General features: G+C 39.1%; 1 protein-coding gene across 3 annotated transcripts in view; it reads left to right on the top strand.

Moving 5' to 3' along the window:
• LOC114300967 (mediator of RNA polymerase II transcription subunit 15a) overlaps positions 1–27,652 on the top strand; it is a 61,826-nt gene that overhangs the window by 21,553 nt on the left and 12,621 nt on the right. For all 3 annotated transcript variants that reach the window (XM_082915481.1, XM_028245847.2, XM_028245848.2), the window contains 3 exons: positions 9,690–9,810; positions 10,110–11,246; positions 12,130–12,200. In XM_082915481.1, coding sequence (XP_082771607.1) covers positions 9,705–9,810; positions 10,110–11,246; positions 12,130–12,200 — 1,314 coding nt within the window. In that variant the 5' untranslated portion in view covers positions 9,690–9,704. The remainder of the gene's footprint in view (positions 1–9,689; positions 9,811–10,109; positions 11,247–12,129; positions 12,201–27,652) is intronic.

Raw genomic sequence — 27,652 nt, 5'->3', positions numbered from 1 at the left:
GAATGATGCCACACTCATCACAACATGTTTGGACAATAGATTGCATGTATTCTTGAGCATTATCAGATCGAATAATTTTAATACTATTACCAAACTGAGTAAAAGTTTCATTAAAAATAACCAAGCCATCAGAGAATAATTGTCCACAAAAAATAACAAAATAGAAAAAACCATTTTAGTAGAAGTATGAGAAGGACCCCATATGTTCGTATGGACTACATCGAAGGATGTAGCGTCACAACTAACACTATGACTAGGAAAAGAACTACGGTGATGCTTTCCAAAATAACAAGCTTTGTACTTAAGTTTATACACAAGACTCAAACTAGGAACTTCCAACCGAAGCTTGGCCAGCGATGGATGACATAACAAAAATGCCATTGAAGAGGTGAAATAGTGGCAGTCAAAGCTGAGGAAGACCAAAGAGACGAGCGATCAACGTCCAAATAGTATAACCCATCTTTTTCATGCCTCGAACCAATCTTTTTCTTGGTCTTGAGGTCTTACAAGATACAAAAAGAAGGACAAAAGGTTACTAAACAATGCAAAGCTTTGGTCAATTGACTAATAGAAAGTAAATTGCAAGGAAAATGAGGAACATAAAGACTAGAGGGTAAAGAAAGAGCCTATGTGGGACTGAGAGTTCCCATCCCACTGACGGGCTAAGAGGACCCATCAGCAAGAACAATGGTATGAGTGACCAGATGTTAATCAGTGAAAAGGGAAGCATTACTAGACATATGAGAGCTAGTGCTAGAGTCAAGGAGCCAAGGTTGAGAAGATTGAGTCACACATGCAAGATTACTTGAATTGGCTAAGGTCACGGTGGAGGATGGAGGCAAAGCAACACGAAAAGACTGAACAAGACCAGAAAGTTCACTTAGCTGATTAGTGAGGGCACCATTAGAATCAGATGGAGGTGCATCATGGCTAGTGGAGGTGGAAGCTGGCTGAACCGGCTGAGAAATGGCACCGGGATTAGTAACTTGATGGACATAATTATGCTTGTAATACTTTTGCCAACAATATGGTTTAGTATGGCCTGTGGCACCACAATAACCACACTTCTGATCACCCTAGGACATGGAGCCATTATGACGAGCATAACCACCACGAGAGTTGCCTCCATGAGAGGCACTAGTAAAACCACCACGAAAACTAGGATGTCGATCACTAGTACGAAAACCACCACGAGAACCACCATGCCCACAACCTCCACGATGGGAAACAAAAGCATATGAGGTCAAGGATGGAGGCGTAGAGCTAGACACAGGTGAACTCTATCCCTACGAAGAACGTAAGAACCAAGATAGGGATTAGTGGCGGTAGGCAAAGTTTCACAAGCAAGAATCCGATCCTTAAGACCCCGCAAGTTAGAATCCAAGTTAGTGAGCAGTGGTGCAATCATAAATTCCTTCCAATGGCGCTTTTGTTGCACCAAGTCAAAAGTAAACGGGCGATGCTGCAATAACTATTCCTACAAATTCTAAGTGTACTATAATATTTAGACAAGGGACGTCTAGATTTTTTAGTAGCAAAGATGCACTCATGTAACTAATAGACATGAGAAACATTACTCTGGTGAGAGAAGGATTCGACAAGTGAATCCCTAATTTGCTTAGAGATTTCACAAAACTCAACAGTAGTCGCAAGATGAGGATCTAAACTATGCTACAGCCAACCCATCACAATGGAATCGTCACTGAGCCAATCACTGAAAGACTTATCATCTGTCAGAGGAGGAGATGCAGTGAGAAACTTCAATTTCTTCCCACGCAGAAAAACTTTCACAGCATGTGACCAAGCCAAATAATTTTATCCATCTAATTTCTTTGTAGTGATCGATTTGGGCAAATCATCAATCCTTGAGAATCGGAGATTTTGATTCACCAATGAATAAAGAACCAACAGGAAATACCCAATCAAACAAGAAAGAAAAAAACACCAATGAACCAATTCCAGCAGCAAATACCAATTCTCGCAGTCACTCTAGAAGCAGAAAGCACCAACTGAACCCTAGAAGGAACCAAATCAACCAACAAAACCTAAGAAAGGATGCTAGGGACTGTAAGTTTTCTGAATGAAACTGTATATTAGACTAAATGAATTAATCAAAGAATACATCACTTATATAGAACTCTAATTTCTAAGCCTAAAAGAATACATACTGATATAGAACTCTAAGCCTAAATAATACATACTGATATAATTCCTAAGCCTAAAAGAATACATATTGATATAGAACTCTAAGACTAAAAAGAAAAAGGAGAAACCTAATATAGACAATATTCAAACTCAAGGTGTTTTAGCCAAAACATTGAGAGTGCCAAGAAGAAACCGAAACCGAAACCGAGCAGTGGTGTGAGTTTTGGTGAAGAAGTTAGCAAGTTGCAGAGTCGAAGAGACAAAAGGAAGCGAGATAAAGCCAGACTGCAGATGCTGACGGCCGAAGTGACAATCAATCTCAATGTGCTTTGTCTGTTCATGGAAGACAGTGTTATGAACAATTTGAATAGCACTTCGGTTGTCACAATAGAGAGAGGTTAGGGAAGATTGTGGGATGCCCAAGTCAAATAAGAGACCACGAAGCCAGACAATTTCAGTAGTAGCATGAGCCATAGCACGATACTCAGTTTCGGCAGTAGAACGGGCAACAACAGTTTGTTTGTTACTTTTTTAAGAAATCAGGGAATCACCAAGAAACATACAGAAACCAGAAGTGGATTTACGATCGTTAATATCACCAGCCCAATCGACATCATCATAGGCCACCAAGTCTAAGGAAGCAGTAGAAGAGAATAGCAAGCCCTGAAAGATAGTACTGCGGAGATAGCAAAGGATCCGAATCAAAATAGCCCAATGTGTAGAGCGAGGAGCAGAAACAAACTGACTAACCACATGGACAACATAGGCAAGATTAGGGCGAGTAACTGTCAGATAGACTAATGTCAGATAGACTAAGTAACCCATAGGCTCACGACATAACTTAGGATCGTCCAGAAGAACACCATCAGTAGTGTTGAGCTTCACATTAAGCTCAACGGGGGTATCAGAAAGCTTAGTGTCAGTAAGATCGGCACGATGGATAACCTCATTGGCATACTTGGCCTGGGACAGAAAGTAAAGCTTGGGAGACAAAGCCACCTTAATACCAAGAAAATATCGCAATTGTCCTAGATCTTTCATTTTAAAAGTGCGGAAAAGATGATGATTGACCTCAGAGATAGCAGAAGAGTCAGAATCAGAGCCAGTGATGATCATGTCATCCATATATAATAGTAAGGCAACAAAACTAGTAGAGGTGTGGAGGAGAAACAATACGGAGTCATGGGCACAAGGATGAAACCCAAGCGCAGTAACAGTTGTCTGAAAGCGATCATACCAAGCACAATGAGATTGCTTCAAATCATACAGAGCACGCCCAAGACGACAAACCTGACCAGAGGAATGGTGAAGGCCAGAGGGAGGACGTATATAAGCCTCCTCAGTGAGATGGACATTAAGAAAAGCATTCTTAACATCCATCTGATAAAGAGGCCAATAATGAACAGTAGCAACAGAGATCAAAGTACGGACAGTAGTCATCTTGGCAACAAGGGTAAAGGTCTCCTCATAATCAATACCATATTCTTGTGAGAAACCTTTAGCAACTAAACAAGCTTTATAACGCTCGAGAGAACCGTCAGAATGAGTCTTGACTTTATAGACTCATTTGCAACCAATCAGATTCTTGCCAGCAGACAGAGGAACTAGCTCCCAAGTACTAGTCTTTTGTAATACAGACAACTCATCCTCCACAGCTTGAATCCAATTAGGATCCTGACAGGCCTCCTTGTAAGACTAAGGTTTTGAAAAAAGAGTGAATAGCAGACAAAACCGTACAATATGAAGGAGAAAAACATATTTTAGCAAAATCAAGTTTGTCTACCTGTTTACAGATGCGAAGGGGATACTTATGGTTAGCCAGATCAGGATAGGTAGAAGCAGGAGGATCAACAGCAGGGGCAGAGATAACTGGTGGAGGGAGAGCTTTGAGACGAGAATAGACTAACAACGGAGGAGGAGAATGAGCAGGCGGGGGAAGAGGTGGAGAGGATAGAACAGACTCATAGGGTACAGTGGAGAGGGACTCGAAGGTGTAGTAGGAGGAGAAGAAGGAACAAGGTCATAGGGAACAATAGAGATGTATTCATCAGCAGGGACTTCAGAAGGAAATGGATCAATATGAACCAAATCTTCTTTAGAAACTAGAGCAGTGAGAGGAGGAAGTTGAAAGTAAGCTAAACGCTCCAGGAAGGCAATATAGTGAGAGACATAAAGGCGGCTAGAAACAGGATTGTAACAGCGATAGCCTTTCTGAGTAAGACTGTATCCCAAAAAGTCACACAGGACAGATCGGGCACTAAATTTTATCCTATCTTTTCGGGAAAGGAGGACAAAACATGCAGACCCAAAAACACGAAGGAGAGAGTAATTGGGGAGTTGGGAAAATAGAGCCTCATAAGGGGAATAACTAAAGAGTAAGGGGGTAGGTATACGATTAAGAAGAAAAGTAGCTATAAGAACAGCTTCCCCCTAAAAGGGAGCCGGAACGGAGGTAGAAAGGAGAGATCTAGCTGTCTCAAGGAGATGATGGTGTTTACGCTCAGCATGACCATTTTGGGTGGATGTGTTGGTACAGGAAGTTTGGTGATTGGTACCCAATTTGGCTAGATACTCATAGAACTCAGTTTTAAAATACTTCCCACCTAAGTCAGACTGTAACAATTTAATGGTAGATCCAAACTGTGTAGTGATCATAGACTGAAAGTTACGGTATATTTGGTAGAAGTCAGATTTATGAGTCATAAGATAAACCCAAGTATAGCGGATGCAATCATAAACAAAAGACATAGTATACAGAACCCCCTTTAGTAAGAACAAGAGAGGGTTCCCAGACATCAGTATGCACAAGAGAAAAAGGAGAAACCGAAATAGACCTACTTTTATTAAATGGTAAAGCTGACATTATGGCATGTTTATACCCCCGACATTCATCAATTTGACTAGGAGAAACTTTACGCAATAACCCTAACTGAGCTAAAGACCGTAAGCAGTCAATAGACAAATAATCAAGGCGAGAATGCCATAAGTAAACTGACTCGACTGAGAATCTAATTGAAACGAGGATAGTGCAGTTGGAGAGGTGGATAAGGAGAGATGCAAGCTTTTTACCACATAGGAATCTCCAACTCTACAGCCAGTCTCAATCTGCTTCTTGGACACCCGATCTTGCACACAACAGATAGCAGAGGAAAAGATAACATTAAAATCAGAAGTATTAAGTTGACTGATAGATAATAAATTGACAGATAACCGAGGGACATAAAGAACAAAGGGAATAGTAACAACATACATGGCAGAGGGCAAGATAGACCCAATAGACAGAACAGATATACCAGACCCATTAGTAGTATTAATAGTAATAGGAACGGGTGAGGGAATACAGTTGTGAAGTAAGGAAAGGTGCGGAGTCATATGATGAGCGGCACAATAATCAAAAAGCTAGATAGAAGAAGGGATACCTGAAAAAGACCCAAGCAAACCTGAATGAAGAGAAGTAAGAGCGGAGGCAAATGGGGATGACTGAGAGGTGGACAGAATATGCTGAAGTTGTACAATCTGAGCACTCAAGGAAGCCAAGTCAGGATCAGGAGCTCGAGCAGATGCAATATAAGCGGTAGGAGGTCGGAAAGTACCCGAAGTAGGATCGTAGAACTGTGTCTGAGAAGACGGACCAGGCTGACATCCCTTCTTGGGACAGTTATTCTTCCAATGACCCCTCTAATGGCAGAAAGCACACTTATTTGGACCTAATGGTCCTTTCTTGGGTTTCGTAGTGGCCTGAAGCTGATGAGGAGTTGGAGTCGATAATAAAGGAGGCTTAGCAGGAGCCAAGATGACAGAGGGAGACAGAGTCTGACTGATCGTCATAAAACAGGTTTCCTCAGAGAGGAGCTCACGAATAATAGCATCCACAGAGGGAAGAGGAGACTGGTGAAGGATGCCACCTCAGATAGCCTCATATCAAGGGGAGAAAGGTGTTAAGAACTGCAGTAAACGACCCTACTCCTGAAGCTCAATATAAGCATCCAGTATCTTGAGACTAGGTGCTCCATAAGAGCCAACTGATCCCAGAGACCTGTCATCTCAATATTAAAGTCCTGAATAGATTGATTCCGCTGACGAGCACTCCGAATAGCTGTTTCCAACTCATACCGCTTGGCAAAGTTGGACTGTTGATAAATACTCTGTAAGTAATCCCACTCCTCTTTGGCAGTGCTGTGTTTAGAGAATATCATTCCGATACGGTCATCCATAGAATTATGAAACCAAGTTAAAACTTGGGCATTATCACAATCCTACGTGTCACAGGAAGTTAGATATTCTTCTTGTGTTGGATCCGATGGACGAGAAACAAAACCAGAAACATATCCCCATTTTTTTCGACTGAGAAGAAATTTTTTAATAACACTAGACCAATAAGGATAGTTGTCATCAGTAAGTTTGCATTTAATAGCCTGAATTTTATTTTCCGACATTGTGATGAACCAGAAGGAAAAGAGAAGGAAACTAATGGGGCAAAGTGTGATAACCAACAAAAATAAATAATCTGAGAGGTTAAAGAATAATAAATAAAAATTGGAGAGCCAATTGACAATATATCATTAACCCAGTGTTTAGTAGAGAGAACCAGACTCAGACAAATGAGAGTAAGAGACAAAGAGAGACAACGAACCAGAGCAGACAGAGTGAGAGACAAGGCAGCTAGATGTCGCGATGACCCAACCTTGCGAGTCGAGAGATGGCGACGACCCAACTTTATGAGTCCAGCGACAGCCTGATGTCACGATTTTGAAGCCAGAGTGAACCAGAGAGATCGCGACTCAGAGCACCGAGAGAGATCACAAACCAATTGCTAGGGTTTTCGCGAATTGGTCACGAGGAGACGAAGCAACCAGATGGATCTCTTGAACCAACCGAAGCAGACGACCCAACCAGACGGATCGAACGAATCAGATGAATCAAACGACTCAATGATTTACAATGAACAGAAGTGACGAACATATGAGATGAACCAATATGCTGAATCACAACGAATCAGTGTGGGTAATCTTAAGCGGACCAAAGATCATAACCAAAGAAACTCTGATACCATGTGAGTTTTCTGAATGAATTAAACCAAGAATACATCACTTATATTGAACTCTAATTCCTAAGCCTAAAAGAATACATACTGATATAGAACTCTAAGGCTACAAGGAAAAAGGAGAAACCTAGTATAGGCAATATTCTCACAGGGACAGGTCACTAGGGGAGAAATCATCGATTACAGTCAATTTCAAATAGTTGTAAGCTAATTCGACACTGCCTCTCATGCTAAATCAATCAAAAACAACAAAGGAGCAGCAACAGGTTTCGAAGAGCACCATTCAGTGGGCGCTCACAGAAGCTATTCTAATGAAAAAATCAATCGGGTAGGTGGTCAAACACCAAATAGAAAAAATAAGTCCAAAAAACTTGAAAATATTAAAAAATTTGAAAAATTCCCATCAAACTATTTCAATTTTTTTTTAAGAAAAATCAACATAGTCCTCAGAAGTTGGAAACGAATCAACTGGTATATTTGTCGCACCTCCACGTTTGTATGGTTGCTGATGTCATGATGACGTCATTGTACACAGGATGACATCAGTGCACGTAGTTACCATGTGATGATATCCAAAGTTGTCCCAGATCTTCTACACTAGAATCGGATCCTTTGATACCAAGTTAGATTGTAGAAAGCTATGGAATTAGGGTTAGAGATAAAGAAGGTGAGATAGAGAGAAGAGAGAATTATAGGAATAATATTAGGGTTGTACATCTGTGGTAGATTTCCTTTTTTTGTTGATTTGGGGGAAACGAAAGAGAAAGAAATCAGATCATTCGAAGAACGTTGAGCTGCCGAATGGCAACAGACAACTTTCCTAAAGGAATCGTCCATCAAATAAAGGAAAGGTGCATATTAGTGGGTTCTACCCTAATGGGGTAATACCACCAAGTAGGCCTTGACCCTATCGGGAAGTCACTAGTGCACATTCAACCTTTCTTCTGTAGACAAGGTAGCTTTGGTAGTTTTATAATGGGAATTAAAGCTCCCAAAAATTGTAGCCATTGATTTTCCTACATTCACCTAAAAATGTACCAGGCCCCAAGGGAACACCATGACCTCCCCTTGCTCAATCACCTTAGCGAAAGCCTGGTTTGTTGAATCCACAAAGCCCGAATAAACTCTGCCTTGTTGTTTTCGAGGAGCTGGGTAGAAGGAAGAAAAACCTGCGCAAACATCGCTGATGATGTAGAAAGCTGTTTTTCTTTTTATAGAGAGAGAGTAAAGCGGGCTTCTATGGGTGATTCCGTAACTGCAGGCAGTCCAGACCTGACTTAATGATGGCCGCGCATGAGATCAGACGAGACCACTTCGATTATGAGTCGGGGGTTGCGAACATAGTGGCCCTAAAATACCTTTTGCTCTATCTTAAAAAAAAAACTTCCATTTTAGAGCACTTTCTCATTGATTTATTGAGATAAGTGTTATCACAATAGAAAAAGTGGTTCTTGCTGGGAGAGTAGCGTCAGAGACATCTTTATCTAAGGAAGAGGCTTCGTCGTCCGGCTTCTCATAAATGATGTTAGGATCGGCTGGCTCATCCTCGGAATCTGAAAATAAAACAGAGACAGAACGGATTTATATTAGAATAGAATATATGACAAGGACAATAGTACCCTCACTTATAACAATTAATAACAATAAAATAAAGTAGCATCTATTCTAACAGTTTTCAACTGTTATAAGCTTGTGTTCGTGAAAGCTGCTTCTTGGATGTTGTTTAATTGCAGTGGCTGGTTGTCTCATCTCACGAACAGTTGTTGTTCTTGATATGTGGGGGCTTCAACGGGTGAGGGAGAGATAAGAAAAATAAAGAGTAAGAAAGAAGAGAAGACAATTGAAGAATAAAAAATGGAGAGGAGAAAAGGTGATTGGTGAGTGAGATTGCAGCTGGTTGCAGCGTGAGGAAGAAGGGGGAGGAGGAAAGAGAAAAGTAAAGAAAAAAATGGAGGGGTAAAATTGTCATTGAACACTCTAAATTTGTCATACACACTCAATCCCGCTCGTGTGTTTGCCAATTTTGATGGAATCCGTCGATTGTGCACTCCAAGGTTGTGTACATTTTTAAATGTCATGGGGTAATATGTTTTCAGATTAAGCATAGGGGTTAAAGTGTAACTAACCCTTGTTTTTATTGCTGAATAGCCACATCACATGTCACACTCCAAACTTGTTTTGACTAGCTCTCTATACTTGATGGGAATTTACTGTCTACCTTCTCATGAATTCATGCATTGTTCATGCTTTCCTTTTTATTTGTTTTCCCACAATTTATCGTATCACTCACATGTGAGGTATGTTTATTAATGACCTTGTTTTCTGCTTGCAAAGATTGTATGCCATAAAATACAGCATGTGCTCTCTGTCTTTCTGGTTGTAGATCATTTTGTCATTTGTTCTATGTTAGTACAAAAATCCTTGCTGAGGACCTGCTTAGTAATTTATTTTGAGCTTGAGTTTTCATCAAAAATAATATTTTTCACTTTTTTACTTTAAGGAGGAGTATGTGTCCATGATATGTTCAAAGTTGCTGTCACTAAAGACAAAAGCCCAGCGGACCCTGGTTAGTTCTTCACCATCAGGACCTGCCTATACCGTTGAAAATTCTGCACATCAAGGTAGTTATTAAAATTGAGAAGGTGCTTTTATGTGTGGCAATAGGAAGTCCGTGCCTACTCCATCATCTCTTCTTATTTTATCATATACATGAATATTTCTTTCTCAATAAGCATTTTCATTTTCTCAAATTCGTTCTTGCCTTTTCTTTTATTTAATCTCAATTCTTCTCAATTTCAGAATAATCTCAGTCTGAATTCTGAAAACATTAAAATGTTTCAAGTGACTAAAGTTTTTAGTTGCAACATGTTAACTAATTGCTTCTTAACTTATTTTTTCTCTTGGTTGTTTGTGTAAATAGCATCTGACAAGCCTCTGGCCCGGCTGTGTGGTCAAAGACAATCACCCTCTAATCCATTGGCCAGTCATCCTGAAGCATCTAAGCAGCTGTTATTCCAGGAATTTCAAAATTGTATTGCTTCTATTGTACAAAGTTCTGCCAATTCAACATTGACAGTGACTACTGCCACTAATTCTACTAGGATTCCTATGACCAACGTTAACAAGAATCCAAACTTGGAGACGGCTATTTCACAGAGGCAGGTGCAGGGAAGGCAATGTGTGCTTTCGGTTGTTCCTCAACCAGATCAGCAGCATGTTCAGAATGCAGAGAAATATCCTTACAAGCAGAAATTAGAAGATCAGCTTCTGAAGCAGAGCTTCAATCAGGGAAATATCATTCACTCAGATATGCAAACTGAGATCCAGCAAGGGGAACAGAAGCACATTATCTCATCACCATCACAGCAATCTGTCATTGTAGCATCTTCTGTTATGCAGCCTTCTGTGATGCAATCAGCCCCATCACGTCGTCTTCAGCAGAATCCAGAGTCTTCTGTTCAACTGCCAATGCAATCTGGACTACAGCAACATCCGCAGTCAATCGCCGAAAAGCAACAGCTGCAACAGAGTCCTGTTATGCATCAAGGAACGCACAAGCTGCAGCAACCGATATTGCCATTACAGGATCAACAGCAGCAGCAGTTGCCAAATGCTACTAACATGCACGATCAGTTGAATGGCCATCAAAATGCTGTCTCTGACATGCAGCACCAGCAGCAATTATTTGGCCAGAACAACCATTCAAGTAGAAATCTGCAACACTTGAGCAAACAAAGTAATGCTTCTAGTTTGAATGGACAATCTAGCAACTCTAGCATGCACAACGATCAGGACAACAAACATATGTGGTTACAAGCTGAGATTGAATTGCAGCAGCAAACCCAGCAGACAAATTCAGCTTTACTACCAACTGAAGGGCAGTCACAACCACCGAAACAGCAATTGACGTCTCAGATACAGGCGCAGCTGGCAAAGTCATTACAGCAAGATATGCAGCAAACTCTTCAAACATCAGGGTCCTTGCGTCAGCCACATCTGTTTGAGCAGCAAAAACTGTCATCTGAAATCCAAAGTAGCATTCCAGTTGTGTCATCAAGTATGTTTCTTGCAATTTGCTGTATGTTTATATTTACTAAATTATTGGTGCCCTTCTCATATGTCCATCACATAGAAGTGTAGATCTATTTATTTGTCTTGAGTCATGACTACTAATAGCATCTGTGCTAGACATTTGTTGTTGCCTTTAGTAGTTTGTCAAAGGTAGATGACAGACGATGGGTCAAACACTTGCCTTTTAGTGGCAAGGAAAACTGAACTGGCATTTTGACATTTTACTCTTATTTATGTCATGCTTGATGTATAGGTGTTTGGTTGTATGTTTTGTACATAGGCTGCACTCCCTTGGGTGCTCCTTTGAATATAATACTTGCGCTCCGTTATTAATAAATAAATAAATAAATCATTATCATATTTTACTGTCAGCACGCCAATTCTGTCAAAGATATTGTTTTCTCTAATCTCCATAAGGTTACCCTACTCTTCTAAACCTAACTCTTCTATATCATTATCATATTTTCACAAAGTAAATTTTCCTCTTTAATTTCCTTGACCATTAGCAAGACCCTCATATTCTCACGCTTGATATACTTTAACATATGAATATATTCTCATGCATGATATACTTTAACGTATGAGTACTCTTTGTTTTTTTTTCCGTCATTTTGTTGATTGAGGATTGTAACGCTCCAAGTCTTAGTGTCTGCTGCTTTTGGGTGTACATTTTATAAAAGCCGTTCTTTCTTTTGAGCATGGTTTGGCTTAACACATGATAGCCTTATATTTTAGTGGAACGACATGTATAATGTTTGGCTGTGATTTTACCATGCTTTAATAGGTATTGGTTTTTGTGATATTGCTTGTCTTTTTGTATAATTTTGTAGACACATTTTATTGACTAATGCATGTGTACTTGGTTTTAGTGGCTCTAGATTATACTTCCCAGGCAAGACACACGAGTGGAGATGATTGGAAAGAGGAACTCCACGGAAAGGTATTATCTAGTAATATTATCTGCATTTTCTCTCTAAACCGTCACTTCCTCTTGGGCCTCACCGCTAGCCAGTCGCCTCCAGTGGCCATGGTAGCCGGCTGGCCTCTGTCTCAATGTGTTGTGTTATTACCCTTCAATAAGTTAGAATCCCTCTCAGTATCCCCCCTTTTTTCCTCTCTTCTTGGCTGGTTTCCCTAGATCTAGTTATGATAATTTTAGAGAATACCAAGATTAGGGAATGATTGTGATATCATCCTCTTTTTATATTAATGAAGATTAATAATTACAAGGGAGACCTAAGGCATAGAATTACTACATTCAAATAATAAACCAACTAATAATACGCTATTCTAACACTCTCCCTTAAGCTGGTGCGAAGATATCTCATACCCAGCTTGCCGAGAGTGGCATCCAATGGCTTACTCCCAACTCCCTTGGTGAGAATGTCAGCGAGTTGTTCACTAGACTGTACAAATGGAGTACATATTGTGCCACTAGTGAGTTTTTCCTTAATGAAGTGGCGATTAATCTCAATATGCTTTGTCCTGTTATGTTGAAACGGATTGTGAGCGATGTTGATGACAGCCTTATTATCACCGTATAACTGCATGAAGTCCGTCTGATCAATGCCTAGATTACTGAACAATAACTTGATCCATAAGAGCGTACACCCCCTTGTGCTATTGCTCTAAACTCAGCTTCTGCACTGGACCTGGCAACCACATTCTGTTTCTTACTCCTCCAAGTAATTAGGTTGCCTCCAACAAAGGTGCAATACCCTAACGTCGATCTCCTATCAGTTACTGATTCAGCCCAGTCAACATCTGTATAGGCTTCCATATGAAGATGATCATGCTTTGAAAAATAAAGACCCTTATCAGGAGCAGACTTCAAGTACCAAAATTCTTATGACAGTCTTGAAGTGAATTTGATGAGGAGCATGCATAAACTAGCTAACCATACTGACAGCAACAACAATATTAGGACGGGAGTGAGATAGGTAGATGAGCTTACCCACTAATCGCTGATAGCTCCCCTTATCAACAGTAGCGCCTCCTTCATCATCCCTCAGTTTCTGATTGGATTCTAGTGGAGTGTCACAGGCTTTGCAACCAAGCATCCCAGTTTCTTTTAACAGGTCAAGCATATACTTCCTCTGCGAGATAAATATCCCATCCTTGGAGCAAGCAACTTTAATTTCCAGAAAATACTTCAAACTCTCCAAGTCTTTGATTTCAAACTCACTTGCTAAGTATTTCTTCAACGGAGGGATTTCCTCACTATCATCACCTGTAAGAACTATGTCATCCACATAAACAATGAGAGTTGTAGTCTTACCATGTGATGAATGTTTCACAACCAAGGTGTGATCTGCCTGATTCTGTTTGAAGCCATATTTAAGCATAGCCTGAGTGAATCTCTCAAACCATGCCCTTGGAGACCATTTGAGACTGTTTGAGACCATATAATGACTTCCGAAGCCGGCATATTTTACCCTATGTCTGATGATCCTCAAAACCAGGAGGAATATCCATATATACCTCTTCTTCTAGGTCATCATGGAAAAAGGCATTCTTTACATCAAACTGATGAAGTGGCCAATCTAGATTAGCTGCTAGAGAGAAGTACTCTGACTGAATTCATTTTAACCACAGGTGCAAAGGTCTCTTGATGGTCAACGCCATATGTCTAAGTAAATCCTTTTGCCACAAGTCAAGCCTTGTAACGCTCAATAGAACCGTCTGCTTTGTGTTTCATAGTATACACCCATTTGCATCCCACAGGTTGTTTGCCCTTAGGTTACTCAGTCAATTCCCAAGTGCAATTCTTCCAAAGTGCTTTCATTTCCTTAATCATGGCAAGTTTCCATTTAGAGGTAGCAAGAGCATCCTGAAAATGGTTAGGAATGCTAACAGAGGAAATATTTGACACAAAACTCTATATGAGGACGACAAATGAGAGTAGGACACAAAATTTGAGATAGGATGTTGAGTACAAGATCTCACACATTTTCTCTTGGCAATAGGAACATCAAGATCAATAGGAGTATCGAGATCAATGGACTCAAGAGATCCAAAGTTACCTGGACTCTCATCAGAAGCAGGAGATGTCAATGGGTGAGCAGAAGTGGTCTCCTATATCCAATTACCTTTATGTCTGTCTTTGTTCCTAACATAAACTTGCCCTTTCCTATCCTTGATGACATTGGAATCTGTAGTCCCAGTAAGAGGTGGTGGTGCGAGAACAATTGGTTCCACCATTGGAATCATAGGCATCACTTCACACTAAGGCTCCTCCTGAAGGGAGGACTGTGACATCGGAGAGGACAAGAAATAAGACTGGGAGTCAAAGAAGGTGACATCCATGGACACAAACCACTTACGAGAAGGAGGGTGATAACACTTATACCCCTTTTGAGTAGGAGAGTACCCAAGGAAAACACATTTGACGGAACGAGGTTCCAACTTACCACGAGTAGGACAGTGATTGTAGACAAAACAAACATAACCAAATATTTTGGGAGGAATTGAAAACAAGGACTTGAAACCTAGAAGGACTTTAAGGGGAGCTTGTTTTTGCAAGACCTGGGTAGGAAGACGATTAATAAGATGGACAGCGGTGAGAACAGAGTTGCCCCAATAGGACTGAGGTACACTCATAGAAAAACACACGCATCGAGCCATGTCAAGAAGATGACGATTCTTGCGTTCCGCCACTGTGCGCCATCCCATTTTGTTGAGGGGTATTAGTGCAAGAGATTTGATGAATAATGCCATGAGTAGAAAAATATTGCCCTAACCCAGAATCTATGTATTCACCCCCATTATCAGAACGAAAGATTTTGACAGTGGCCCCAAACTGAATACAAATCATCTTATGAAAAGCACGGAACACATAGAAAACCTCACTCTTGTCTTTTAGGAGATACAACCAAGTAGTACGAGAAAAATCATCAATACATGTAACAAACCGTCGATGAGCTTTTATAGACATAACACGAGATGTACCCTAGACATCAGAATGTATTAATGAAAATGGAGCTAAACTTTTATTAAAACTGCGAGCAAAATAGGCTCTGTGTTGTTTTTCAAGTTGACAAGACTCACAAAGAAATTCAGACATATTATTGTTTGCAAAAACAAATGGAAATAAATTCTTAAGTAAATAAAAAGAAGGATGCCCAAGACACCGATGCCACAATCATAAATCATCTTTGGTAGGAGGACTCGTGGTGAAAGAATGAGCAAGCATGTCCGGTTGATCCAAGAAGTGGAGACCATTTTTTGCACTACCACTGCCAATCGTCTTTCTCGTGACAAGGTCCTGAAAAAGACAATGATCAGAAAAAAAAATCAGACTACAATTCAAATCCTTTGTAATACGACTCAAGGATAACATGTTAACAAAAAAATTGAGAACATGGAGAACAGAAGTGAGAGGTATGGTAGGAGTGACATGGGCTAAACCTTTCCCAGAAATAGAAGAAACAATACCATCTGCCATCCTAACTTTGTCTTGACCTGAAGAGGGCTTATAGGCAGATCAAAGGTTAGAGGATCTAGATATATGATCTAAGGCACCAGAAACAATAATCGAGGGTAAAGACTTATGAGAAAAGAAAACACGAGGAGAAGAGACTAAGTTACCTGAGCAGGCAAACGATGAGGAAGATGTACTGAGAGTAGTAGAAGACCAGCGGTCCAGCAAGTGAGGCAAAACATCCTCAAGCTCATGAGTAGTCATGCCAGAGAGACTATCAGAAGCCTGGCCAATGGAAGCGGAAGTAGAATCAAGTGTATCAACGGCACTAGACTGATGAGCTTGTGGATGAGAGCCACGTCCTCTAGACTGGCCTGACCGACCTTCTCTAGAACCAGACCGATGCCCTCGACCCCTGGATGGAGTCCCATGAAGCTTCCAACACGTCTCACGAGTATGCTGAGGCTTGTGATAGTAATCATAGAATACAGACCCCTTTGGCGTCAGACGGAGAAATGGAAGTCAAGCTGAGGCCATCTCGAGGGGTAGACAGTAAGGCTGAATGGTTAGTAGAGACAGGTGACATCATAGCAGACCGGTGACTTTCCTCATTTTGTACATAGGCGAATGCCGCCTGAAGTGAAGGAAGAGTGTCCATATCTAGAACCCGACTCTGAACTGGATCATACTCTACATTGAGACCGGCCAGAAACTTGAAGACCCTTTCCTATGCAATGAACTTCTTGTACTCGACTGAATCAGTAGTGCAAACAGGCTTATAGTCCTACAAGTGATCAAGGCGTTTCTAGCTGTTGGTGAGGAAGGTGAAGTACTGAAGAACAGCCTGCTCCCCCTGAACAAAGCTCTCAATAGAATGGCACAACTCAAATGCCTGTGAGAAATTTCCTTTGCGGGAATAGATGGCAACCACAGCATCCCAAATATCCTGGGCAGTCTCCATAGACAAGTAGCCCTCACCAATAGCTGGGATCATAGAATGAATAAACCAACCTATAATCAAAGAGTTGGTAATCTCTCATTGGTCATAACCCGGGTCAATGGTGCGGGGTGCTTGTATCCTACCATCAACATACCCCATCTTCCCTCTGCTCTGCAAAAAAATAGTCAAACTCTGTGACCACGCAGATAATTCTGACCATTAAATGGAGAGGTGGTGATTTTAAGATAGGGTTGGGGTTATCAATCATAGTAGTAGGTAGAATGGAACTCTCACTCCTAGGTGTCTAAGAAGTAGTGGACACGGGTGGAATCTACCATGGATATTGTATTATCGAACCCTCAACAAAACTAGTGCCAATCACAAAACTCGAAAGATGGTGGTGGAAGGAAAGACACAACTACCACTATGAAAGCATAAAGAATTAAGAACTCATTGAGAGATTTTTTTTTTTTTTTTTAACTAAAAAAAAAAAAAGAAACGAAGAATCTTGGTACAGAAACTAGTGTTCAATGACAGAAACTAGTGTTTAAAGAAACAGAGAGACCAGAGGCTGTCACATGAAACAAAAAGACCAAAGTGAGACGATCAGATAGACAATACTAGAAGCTGTCGCATGAAGCCAGAAAAGGCATAAGGCTGTTGGCTGAGGCAGAGAGAGTGTCCGTGGTAGTCAGCCAAGCGAGGCAAGCCTTCACCAGTGGTTGGCTGGGCTAGGAGGCCTATCAAAAAAGACCAATGAGAGACCAGGATGCCTGTGGTAAGGATTTCGACCAACCCAGGTGAGTTTCGAACCCTAGGGTGATCTTCGGTGTTGATTTTAACCAACCAATGTGAGTTTTGAACCCTAGACAGACATCAATCCACCCCGAAACAACCTGGGTCCTTCTCGGCTTGAGTTGAAACCCCTCTGGATGGAGTCGACTTGAGCTGGCTACGTGGGTTGTCTCCGGTTGATGGCTGGTGGTTCCGGTGGGTAACAGGACCTGTATGGGTAGATGGGTTTAGGTTTTAGAATTGGGCTCCGATACCATAATAATTTTAGAGAATACCAAGATTAGGGAATGATTGTGATATTATCCCCTTTTTATGTTAATGAAGATTAATAATTACAAGGGAGCCTTAAGGCATAGAATAATTACAATCGAATAATAACCCAACTAATAATATGTTATTCTAACAGTTATCAGCCTCGGGTGTTCGTGGTGTTCGGCCATGGATGGTGGTCGTGTTTAGCTATGAATGGGTGGTGTTTTGGCCTTTGGAGTCTACTAGCTTTAGGTGTTGTTTGGGTCTATGTTACACGGACTCGGCACTTTGGGGTGAAGTACTCGTGTCGACACGACATGACACGGGTGCGGGGGTGGGGTCTATGTCGGATTTGCCTCTTCTCTCTCGGACACAACTAATTAAAAAGGAAGAAGAAGGTTGAGATACTTACATTGATGTATGGGTTCAAGATCTTGATTTGTGGCTTTCAATCTTCTTCTCTATCTCAATCTCCTTTTCTTTCTCTACCACGATCTCCTCTCCCTTAATATCTCTCTCGATCGTGCTGTTTGTGTGTGAGAGAAGAGAAGAGAAGAGATAGACTCCATCTCATGTTGTTGTGCATGTGAGAGAGAAGTGAAGAGAAGGTTTGATTGGCTGTTGCTGTTTGTTTGTATCAAACCCTAATGGGCTAGACCAAATAAATAAATAAAAAGCTTGGCCTATTGGCTGGTTTGTATCATAAGAAACCATGATGGGTTGGATCCAAATAAATAAATAAAATATTTGGGCCTATTTATAAACTCTGTTCAACAATAACATGGATCCTATTTATAAAAAAAATTGTTAGGTCAACTTTTTTTTAACTCATCTTCATATAATAAATATATTTAAAAAATAATTATTTAATTCATCTTTATATAACAAATATATTTTAAAAATAACTATTTAACGTATCCCGGTACCCGTATCCACATTTGGATCCACATCCACGTATCCTCAATTTTTTGTTTTGAAGTGTCCGACTCCCAAATACGCACCCACACCCGATACCCACACCCAAGTCCGTGTAACGTAGGTTTGGGTGTTAGATGGGTGGTCATTGTAAACATCCATGGTGGGGTCTTTTCCGGTGTTTTTCGGCTATGGATGGACAGGGTTTGGCCATGGGAGGTGTTTAGCCATGGTAGATTTTTGGCCATGGGTGGGTGGTGTTCGTGTTCAACCATGGATGGGTGGTGCTCAACCATGGGTGTTTCTTGGGGTTTCACAAGGTGCTTCTTGGATGTTTCGGCTGTGGGAGGTTTCGGCTAGGGTGTTTATTAGGTGTTTTGGCCACGGCCATATGAGGTGATTGACCGTGGGAGCATTTCTTAGGGGCCTTTTCAGGTGGTGCTCGGCCATGGGAGGTGATCGACGTTCCTCTTCTGGACTTAGCGAAGGTGAAGCCACAGCGGAGGTGGAGCAGCAGGAATAGGGGGTGCGTATGGAGGTGGGTGACAAGTAATGGTGTGGGGATTTGAAATTTTGGGGGGATTCAAAGTATTAGGGTGTAGTGCAGTTAAAATCTTAACATTTTTATTTTTATTTTTTTAAATTATAAAAATCGTAAGGCCAAGAGGTTGGTTGTGTAGATGCGAGCAATAATAGTAGGGGGTAGTTTGTACTTTCCAAATCTCTCTTAGTGCATTTCATTTCCTGTACCTTTAATTTCATGTTTTTAATTTAATTTTCGCTTTGTTGATAAAAAAATATATTATCTACCATTGTATTGAATTCACTTTCAACAGGCATTGTGTCATCATTTTTGTATATTTTCATCATGTGAATGATATAGATATATATATTGGTAGGTATGTATTTTATTACCAAGAAAGAGAATATTACAATAAAGCTCAATGCTTATCCCATAGGGTAGCACATCCTTTGTAAGAGGGATGACCAGATGACATGCCTAGCCTAAAACTTCTTTTACACTAGAGAGACTAAGCAAAACAAGCATGCCAAAGCCATTTGATACTGTAACTTTGAATACATTGTGGTTAGTTTTCATGATCATTTGAATGATTACCCCCTCTATCTCATATTTTTTTTTCCTCCATAAAAATCCAACTTTCAAGGGGACAAACATTTTAAGTATGAACATTGTAAACTATTAATTTCCATAACTATACCTTTATTTCACACTATTGGCTGCATTCACACATATTAAAAAAAAAATGAAAAAGAAGTATAATATTATAAATTACAGGATTTAAGTAAGATTTGGAGAGAAGAAACGAGAATAAGTAGAATATATTGAGAGAGATAGAGTGATCGATGTGAGACAAAAGAGAAGAGTGTAGCTTAGAGATCTCTACCTCCTACAATCATATTTATGTTAAAGTGCTCAAATTACAAAAATAACACATAACATAACAGTCCGTTTTGTCTCAAGTTGGTACATATATATCGCATGCCCAACTTACAATGTAGTGAAAAACCTTACTACTAAGCCCTTTAGTGAACATATCAGCTAACGGGTCTTTCAGTAAAGCTTGTTTTTCAAAACTAAATCAAATCCTAAATATAATAGGACTCAAACAAGGCAAGTAGACTATATTTTGGTGCAATTTGGAAAACATAGTGTCCTGATTTGATTCTACATACAATGTACTTAAACCTGAGAGTGTAATGAAGCGATCAACTTCTTCAAATCCTGACGGAATATGAGAAATCTCTTGTTTAATATTCAACCAAAGAATGTACAGAAATATCTAGGAAAAAAACTAAGGTATAAAAGTAAACTCTCCTAAGACCTAATCCCCATAAATTGGGGATATTAACATTCTAATTATAGGACATATACACATCTGTAAGACACATTTTTCCTGTCTACTTAGCTGTCAAATCTTCACAGCCTATTCATACCATAATTACCGATTCTAACACTCCCCCTCAAGCTAGTGAGTGGATATTCTCCATTCCTCGCTTGCTAACAATAGATTGAAACACAGAACCATTCAATCCTTTAGTTAACACATCTGCAAGTTGACCCTTGGTTGACACAAATGGGGTACAAATCAGTCCGCTTTCCAACTTCTCCTTTATAAAATGCCTGACAACTTCCACATGCTTGGTGCGTTCATGTTGCATAGGGTTATGTGCAATATTAATTGCTAACTTGTTATCACAATATAGCTTCATTGGTCCTTTCCACGCAATCTTGAAGTCTACCAAAATTATTTTCAGGGTTAGAAGCTCACAAACTCCCAATGCATAGCTCTCAACTCAGTTTCTGTGGTTAACCTTGCAACTGCATTTTTGTTTCTTGCTTCTCCACGTTACAAGGTTGCCTCCAAGGATTGTGCAATAGCCTAAAGTCGATCTTCTGTCATCAACTGATCCGCAATAATCTACATCTGTGTATGCTTCTAATATTAATTCATTGCCTCTTCTAAATAATACTCCCTCAGCTGGAGTACCTTTTAATTACTGTGGAATTCGATGTGCTGCTTGAAGATGTACTTCTTTTGGGTTGTGCATAAATCGTCTCACTACTCCTACAGCATAGGCTATGTCTGGTCTGGTATGAGAAAGATAGATTAGTTTGCCTACTAATCTCTGATAGGATTCTCTATGCGCCACCGCATTTTCAGGAGCTTCAAAGAGCTTGTGATTCTGTTCAATGGGTGTGTCCACTGGTTTACACCCTAGTTTCCCAGTCTCATTTAATAAATTCAGTACATACTTCTGTTGGGATATAAAGATCCCATGTCGAGAGTGAGCCACTTCAATGTGGGGGAAGTATTTTAACTTGCCGAGTTCTTTGACCTCAAACTCTTGCAATCAAGGTTCTGAAACGCGGTTGCGGTCGCCGTAACGGTGGCAATGGCTCGGTTGCGGTTGTGGGGTGTAAAGGTCGTAACGTAACGGATCCAGTAACTGAAATCGTGAATTTTTTTATTTTTTGCACAATTTGAAAAAAACTTACCGATGGGCATATTTTTTTCCATGATCATATTTATGGGATTTAAAATAAATATTGATCAATTTTTATAAATTTTTAAGTATAATCTAATATATTTCATATTTTTAAATCACTATAAACTGAGTCTTACATTTTATTTTAATAATTAATGATTTTATATTATACAAAAAATCAATCACTAACTATTATATATAAGATAAACAATAGCCAAAGTATGAGAATAAATAAGAGCCTAAATATATATATATATATATATACATATTTTAACCAAGCCAAATAGATAATGGCCACACTTAATATTATTATTATTATTATTTTCAAACAATATATAGATAGACACACACAAAGAAAATGGTTGAGTGATAGCAGCTGAATAGAATAGCATAGGTCTTGCAATTTCAACAAATCAATAACATGTTCTTCATCTTCCCTCTTCTCTCTCTATCTCTTGTTCCTCCATCTTCTCTCTTTATCTTCCCTCTTCTCTCTATCCCTCTTTCCGCATTTTCAACTTTTTTTTTGTGTGTGTTTTCGAAAGAAACAGTTTGGAACCGTTACGTAACGGTGCGTAACAGACCGTTATGGCTGTTATGACACCGTTACGACCGTTACGGTAGCCGCTACAGCCGACACACCTGTGAATCTCAATCACGGGTGGTGGTAACCACCACAACCGTTACGTAACGGCGTTACGTAACGGTTGCGGCCGCTTTTTAAAACCTTGCTTGCAATAAACACTTTTTTAACACCTCCATTCCTTGCAAGTCATCTCCTATTACTATTATATCATCCACATAGACTCATAGAGCTATAACTGCCCCTGAAGCAAAATGTTTGACAAACAATGTGTGATCATCCTGACTTTGTTTGTAACCCAAAGCTTTCATTACTCTAGCAAACTTGCCAAACCAAGCCTTGAGAGACTGTTTTAAGCCATAAAGTGCCTTTTTTAACTTACACACCTTATGTTTTTCTGACTCATATCCTGGAGGAACCTCCATATAGATTTCTTCATCAAGATCACCATATAAAAAGGCATTCTTTACGTCAAATTGCTGCAAACTCCAACCACGATAAGCTGCTAAAAATAATAGGATTCTTGCAGTATTCATTTTTGCAACAGAAGCAAATGTTTTAAGATAATCTATACCATAGTTTTGAGTATACCCCTTGGCTACTAACCTTGCCTTATATCATTCAAGTGATCCGTCTGTCTTGTATTTCAAAATGAAGACCCATTTACATCCCACTAGCTTTTTTCCTTGAGGCAATTCCACCAAGTCCCATGTTTTGTTCTTCTCAAGTCCACCATTTCAACCTTCATTGCTTCCTTCCACTCTTTACTTTCCAATGCTTCAGAGACAGTTTTTGGGATAGTAATAGCATTGAGGTGGATAAGAGCATCTCCAATGGTTTTTGCTATAATGCCATTGCTATTGCTATAATTTGGCAATGAATAGTGCTATTTTGCCAAATTATATCAATAGTGCTCCAATGATCATTTGCTATTTTGACAAATCTCAACCAACTTTCCCTCCAAGTTTGTAGGTGTTGTTTGGATATAGATTTTTTGTGATTTTATTTTTGTTTATTTTGTCTTTTGTGACCTTTTTTTAACTGTTTGTAAAAAAAAAATTATATATTTATATTATTCCTGACTAGACAAATAAAAAAATTGAAAAATTGGAAAATTGGAAAAAAAAATTTAAATATAATTTATCCCACCCAAAAACATATCACTACATATTTAATAAATTATACATTGCAAAAATAATATTACATTGAGTTGTAGAAAATATTGAAAAAAAAAATTTGAAATTTCATTACAAAATAAAAAAATGATATTGCAAATAAAGACTAAATAAATGACATTGCAAAATTTAAAAATACATTATCCAGTAATTATTCATCAGGAGGTAGGGGGAAATAGTAATTTGGGCTGCTGACATTTGAGGACCACTTGGCGAAAATCTCATTTTTTCGCATTATGTAACACGCTTTCATCTAAGAGTCAAAATGAGAAATGTCCGTAGTCATTATCATATGTTTTTCCTTTTTCATCTCATGTTCTTGTCTTCTGATCTCAAAGTCATGTTTTTCCATCTCAAGTTCTTTTAGCTCCTGCAGTGCTTGAATCTTTTTTTCTTCTCTTTTATCTTTTTTCTTTTCCTTTTCAACAAGGTATTGGTTAAATGTGTCCAATTGTATGCTCATTTTTTGGACTTCAGCTTGAACGACTTGATTTCTCCAAAATAATTCTTTTGCAGCTTTCCTACCCATAGGCCTTTTACCTTTTGCGGAGACATTGCCCTCACCAACAGTTGGATTGTTACCAACACTTGGACTGGTGTCATCTTCAAGAGAAATGCAGTTATCCATAGGGGAATCGAGGGCTGAATTAGGGGAAAACGATGTATGTATCCTTGACTTCACCATGTTCGTAGGAGTTACATCTTGCCACCTGATATTGTTTTGCAAGATTGGCCAATAATGTTCAAAAGCAAAATGTTTGTTTTTATCTTGATGGTATAACAATTTTGCTTGAAGCATCTATATCAATAAAATATTAAATTAATTAATTAGTTAATTTTTATATAAGACAAAAAAAAAAAAAAAAAAAAAAAAACTAACATAATAAATGAAAATGAAATCTTACTATATCAACTTGTGACTCCCACCTTGGATGTAGATTTTTGACTTGCGCTAGACACCCACAAAATTTGTTGCAACATTTCATGATTACACCCCATGGAAATGAGATAAAAACTTGTGTTCTTGAGTGATCATTCTGCAGGGAGCAATAATTTTCAAAAATTCTTTTCCAAAAATGAGCATGCGATTGCAAATTTTCAACAATTGGGTTTTCAGTAATGTGACGCGAAGCTCTACAAATTGCCACATCTTCTTGAGTATGCAATGATTTTTCTCTCTTTGTTTTTGATGAACCTTCCTTATTGATTGACCGAAAAAACTAAAAACAAATTGAGGGTTTGAAAGTAATTTTGAAAGTTTGTTGTCAAATGCAATTGAGATAAAGAGAGGAGAAAAGAAATATAAAATTTGAAATATTTGCTGTGAAATGAAATTGAAATTGAGGTTTCTATTTATAGAAATACAAAATATGACCGTTAGGAAAAAACATGACCGTTAATTTATAGCTGGCTTTTTTTTTTATTTTTTATTTTTTATTTTTTAAGGCAAAAAGAGCACAACGACTCTTTTGCCTTCCCAAGATAGATCACCACCGTCCACACAAACTATTTCCAACGGTTGAGATGAATATCGAGAATCATCCAACCCTTTTCCTCTCCCTCGCTCTCACTCCTCTCTCTCTCTCTCTCTCTCTCACTCATTCCCAGAATCATTGTCCACCATCTACCCCCCACCCACTCTCTCACTCTCGCTCCTCTCTGTCTCTACCTCTCTTTCAGTCTTAGAATGGAAGAGACGATCACTAGATCTCCTCTCCCTCACTGTCACTCTATCTCTCATCTCTCTGTCTTCAATCGGTGACGGTACAAGATCATTTTCAGTTTCGAAGAGACGATCGGCGACCATCTACCCCCCACCCCGCTCTCTCTCTCTCACTTCTTTCTGTTTCTCTGTCTCTCTCAGTCTTAGAATGGAAGACACGATCACCAGATCTGCCTCTCCCTCATTATCACTCTATCTCTCATCTCTCTGTCTTTAATCAATGACGGTACAAGATCATTTTCAGTTTCGATCGGCGACGGTAAAAGGTATTTATTATTTTCAGTTTAGTTAATTATTTTAGTTATGAAATTGGTTGTTGCGTTCATGAAATTGTTGAATCTGACATTTGTTCAATTTGTTTGAGAAATTTTTTTTAAAAAAAAATTGAATTTGTTGAATTTGTTTGAATTCGACCAAATTAAAAAAGGATTTGTTGAATTTGTTTGAATTTGCTGAATTTGGGTGAATTAAAAAAAAAAAAAAAAGTATTCAAATTTTTTTTTGGTGAATTCTGAAGCATAAAAATGGTGAAACAGTTGCTGGGAGGGAGGGAGGGAGGAAAGGAAGGAGGAAAACAGTTGGTTTGGCTGAGTTGGCACAATTGGCAATTGCTATATTCAACCATTGGAGCATCATTTTTCAACCTAGTTGCTATATTATAGCAATGGCAGCTCCAATGGCAAACCATTGGAGATGCTCTAAGAAAACTTTTATGTCCACTAGATAGCTTTTCAGAGGACATAAAGTGAGACAACGGATATACGGGCTGCGGAGTACACTTCCTAACACCTTTTCTAATCGCAATGGGGAAATCAACATCAACAACTGGCACATTACTTGTATAATCTTCAAAATTAGGAATTACATCAACATTATTAGTACCAGAGTTTGGTTTTGAATCAGGAACTTGCATTAGTTGAACAAGTGGTTCTTTCCTCCTTGAATATACTTGCAACGGGCAAATAGCACTTTGAAACTTTGAATCTGTTTATCTTTTTTCGCTGGGATCGGAATACTTGGGTCTGACTCATTTGGTAAAGGAATAGAGATAGATGATGGTGGATTTTGATGTTGTGAGGAGAAGGATGAAAGATCAAGTAAAAACAAATCTCTGTCCTTATCCGCCATGAATGATGTCTCCCCTTAAAGATAAGGATTCGGAAAGTAATTCTCAGTTGCAACAAATGTTACATCTGTAGAGACAAAGAATCGTTTTGTTAGAGGATGATAACACTTATACCCTTTCTGTGTAGAAGAATATCCAACAAAAACGCACTTAAGAGCCCTTGGATCAAGTTTTCCACGGTTATTTGAATGAATATGAACAAATGACACACGCCCAAAGACCCTAGGAACCAGGTAATTTGTTGTTTTGAAGTTAGGGAAAAATTTCAAAAATAGTTCCATGGGGCTGTTATAATCAAGAACTCAAGTGGGTAATGGATTAATCAGATGTGTAGCTGTTAACACAGTTTCTCCCCAATAATTTTTTGGAACATTTTTGTGGAAAAGAAAGGCTCGGGTAACAGCTAGAAGATGGCCATTTTTCCGTTCTGCCACACCATTTTGTTGTGGTGCGTTGACACACGAAGACTCATGAATGACTCCCTTTTCGTCAAAGAATGGTGACAACACTTGATTAAAATAATCCCTAGCATTATCATACCGAACTCTTTTTATCTCAACCCCAAATTGGTTTTTCACCATGTGAAATTTTTTTTGGAAGGTTGAACTGACATCTAATTTATTTTTTAAGAGAAAAATCCATGATACATGAGTACAATCGTCAATAAATGAGACAAACTAGCGAGCCCCAGAAATATTATGAATGGTAGAAGGTCCCCAAATATCACTGTGAATTAGAGTATACGGTATGGAAGCTCTCGTATTACTTATTTGAAAGGAAACACGCTTATGTTTTGCAAGTTCATAAACGTCACAATGAAATATACGTAGATCAACTCCTTTAAACAAACCAGGAAACATTACTAAGAATATTGAAAGGAGGATGCCCAAGACGAAGATGATATAGCCATATTTTATGTTTATTGGAAAGAGAAGACTCAGAAAGTAGAGACAATGGAATCGGATCCTTAGTGCTATTTTGCCCATCAGGTTCTTCAAGAAAGTAGAGCCCATTCTTCTCCCTAGCAAGTCCAATCATCATCCCCGTGCTCTGGTCCTGAAATTTGAAAAGTGCAGAAGAAAATGTCACCATACAGTTCAAATCCTTTGTAGGGTTGTGAATTGAAACTAGATTGGTAGACAATTTCGGCATATGCAGAACATTTTTTAAAATGAAGTTCTGATTTATAACTACATCTCCTCGACCAGCAACTGTAACCAGTGTTCCATCAGCAGTAACAATTTTCTTATTACTAGGACAAGGATTGTAAGAGACAAACCCATGACGAGATTGGGTCATATGATCCTTAGCCCCGGAATCCACTACCCAAGTTCCTTTTGAGGTTGACACATTAAATGCATATGGTTGAGAATTACCTGAAAGAGCCAAGGAAAAAGAACCTGCACCACTCGTAGGTTTCTTTAATGTTCCCAAAAAGTATCTCAACCTCTCAA

The sequence above is a fragment of the Camellia sinensis genome, chromosome 2 (assembly GCF_055761805.1).
Source record: "Camellia sinensis isolate YWXY chromosome 2, ASM5576180v1, whole genome shotgun sequence".
Classification (NCBI taxonomy): Eukaryota; Viridiplantae; Streptophyta; class Magnoliopsida; order Ericales; family Theaceae; genus Camellia; species Camellia sinensis.
This window is presented reverse-complemented; position numbering and strand designations above follow the sequence as displayed.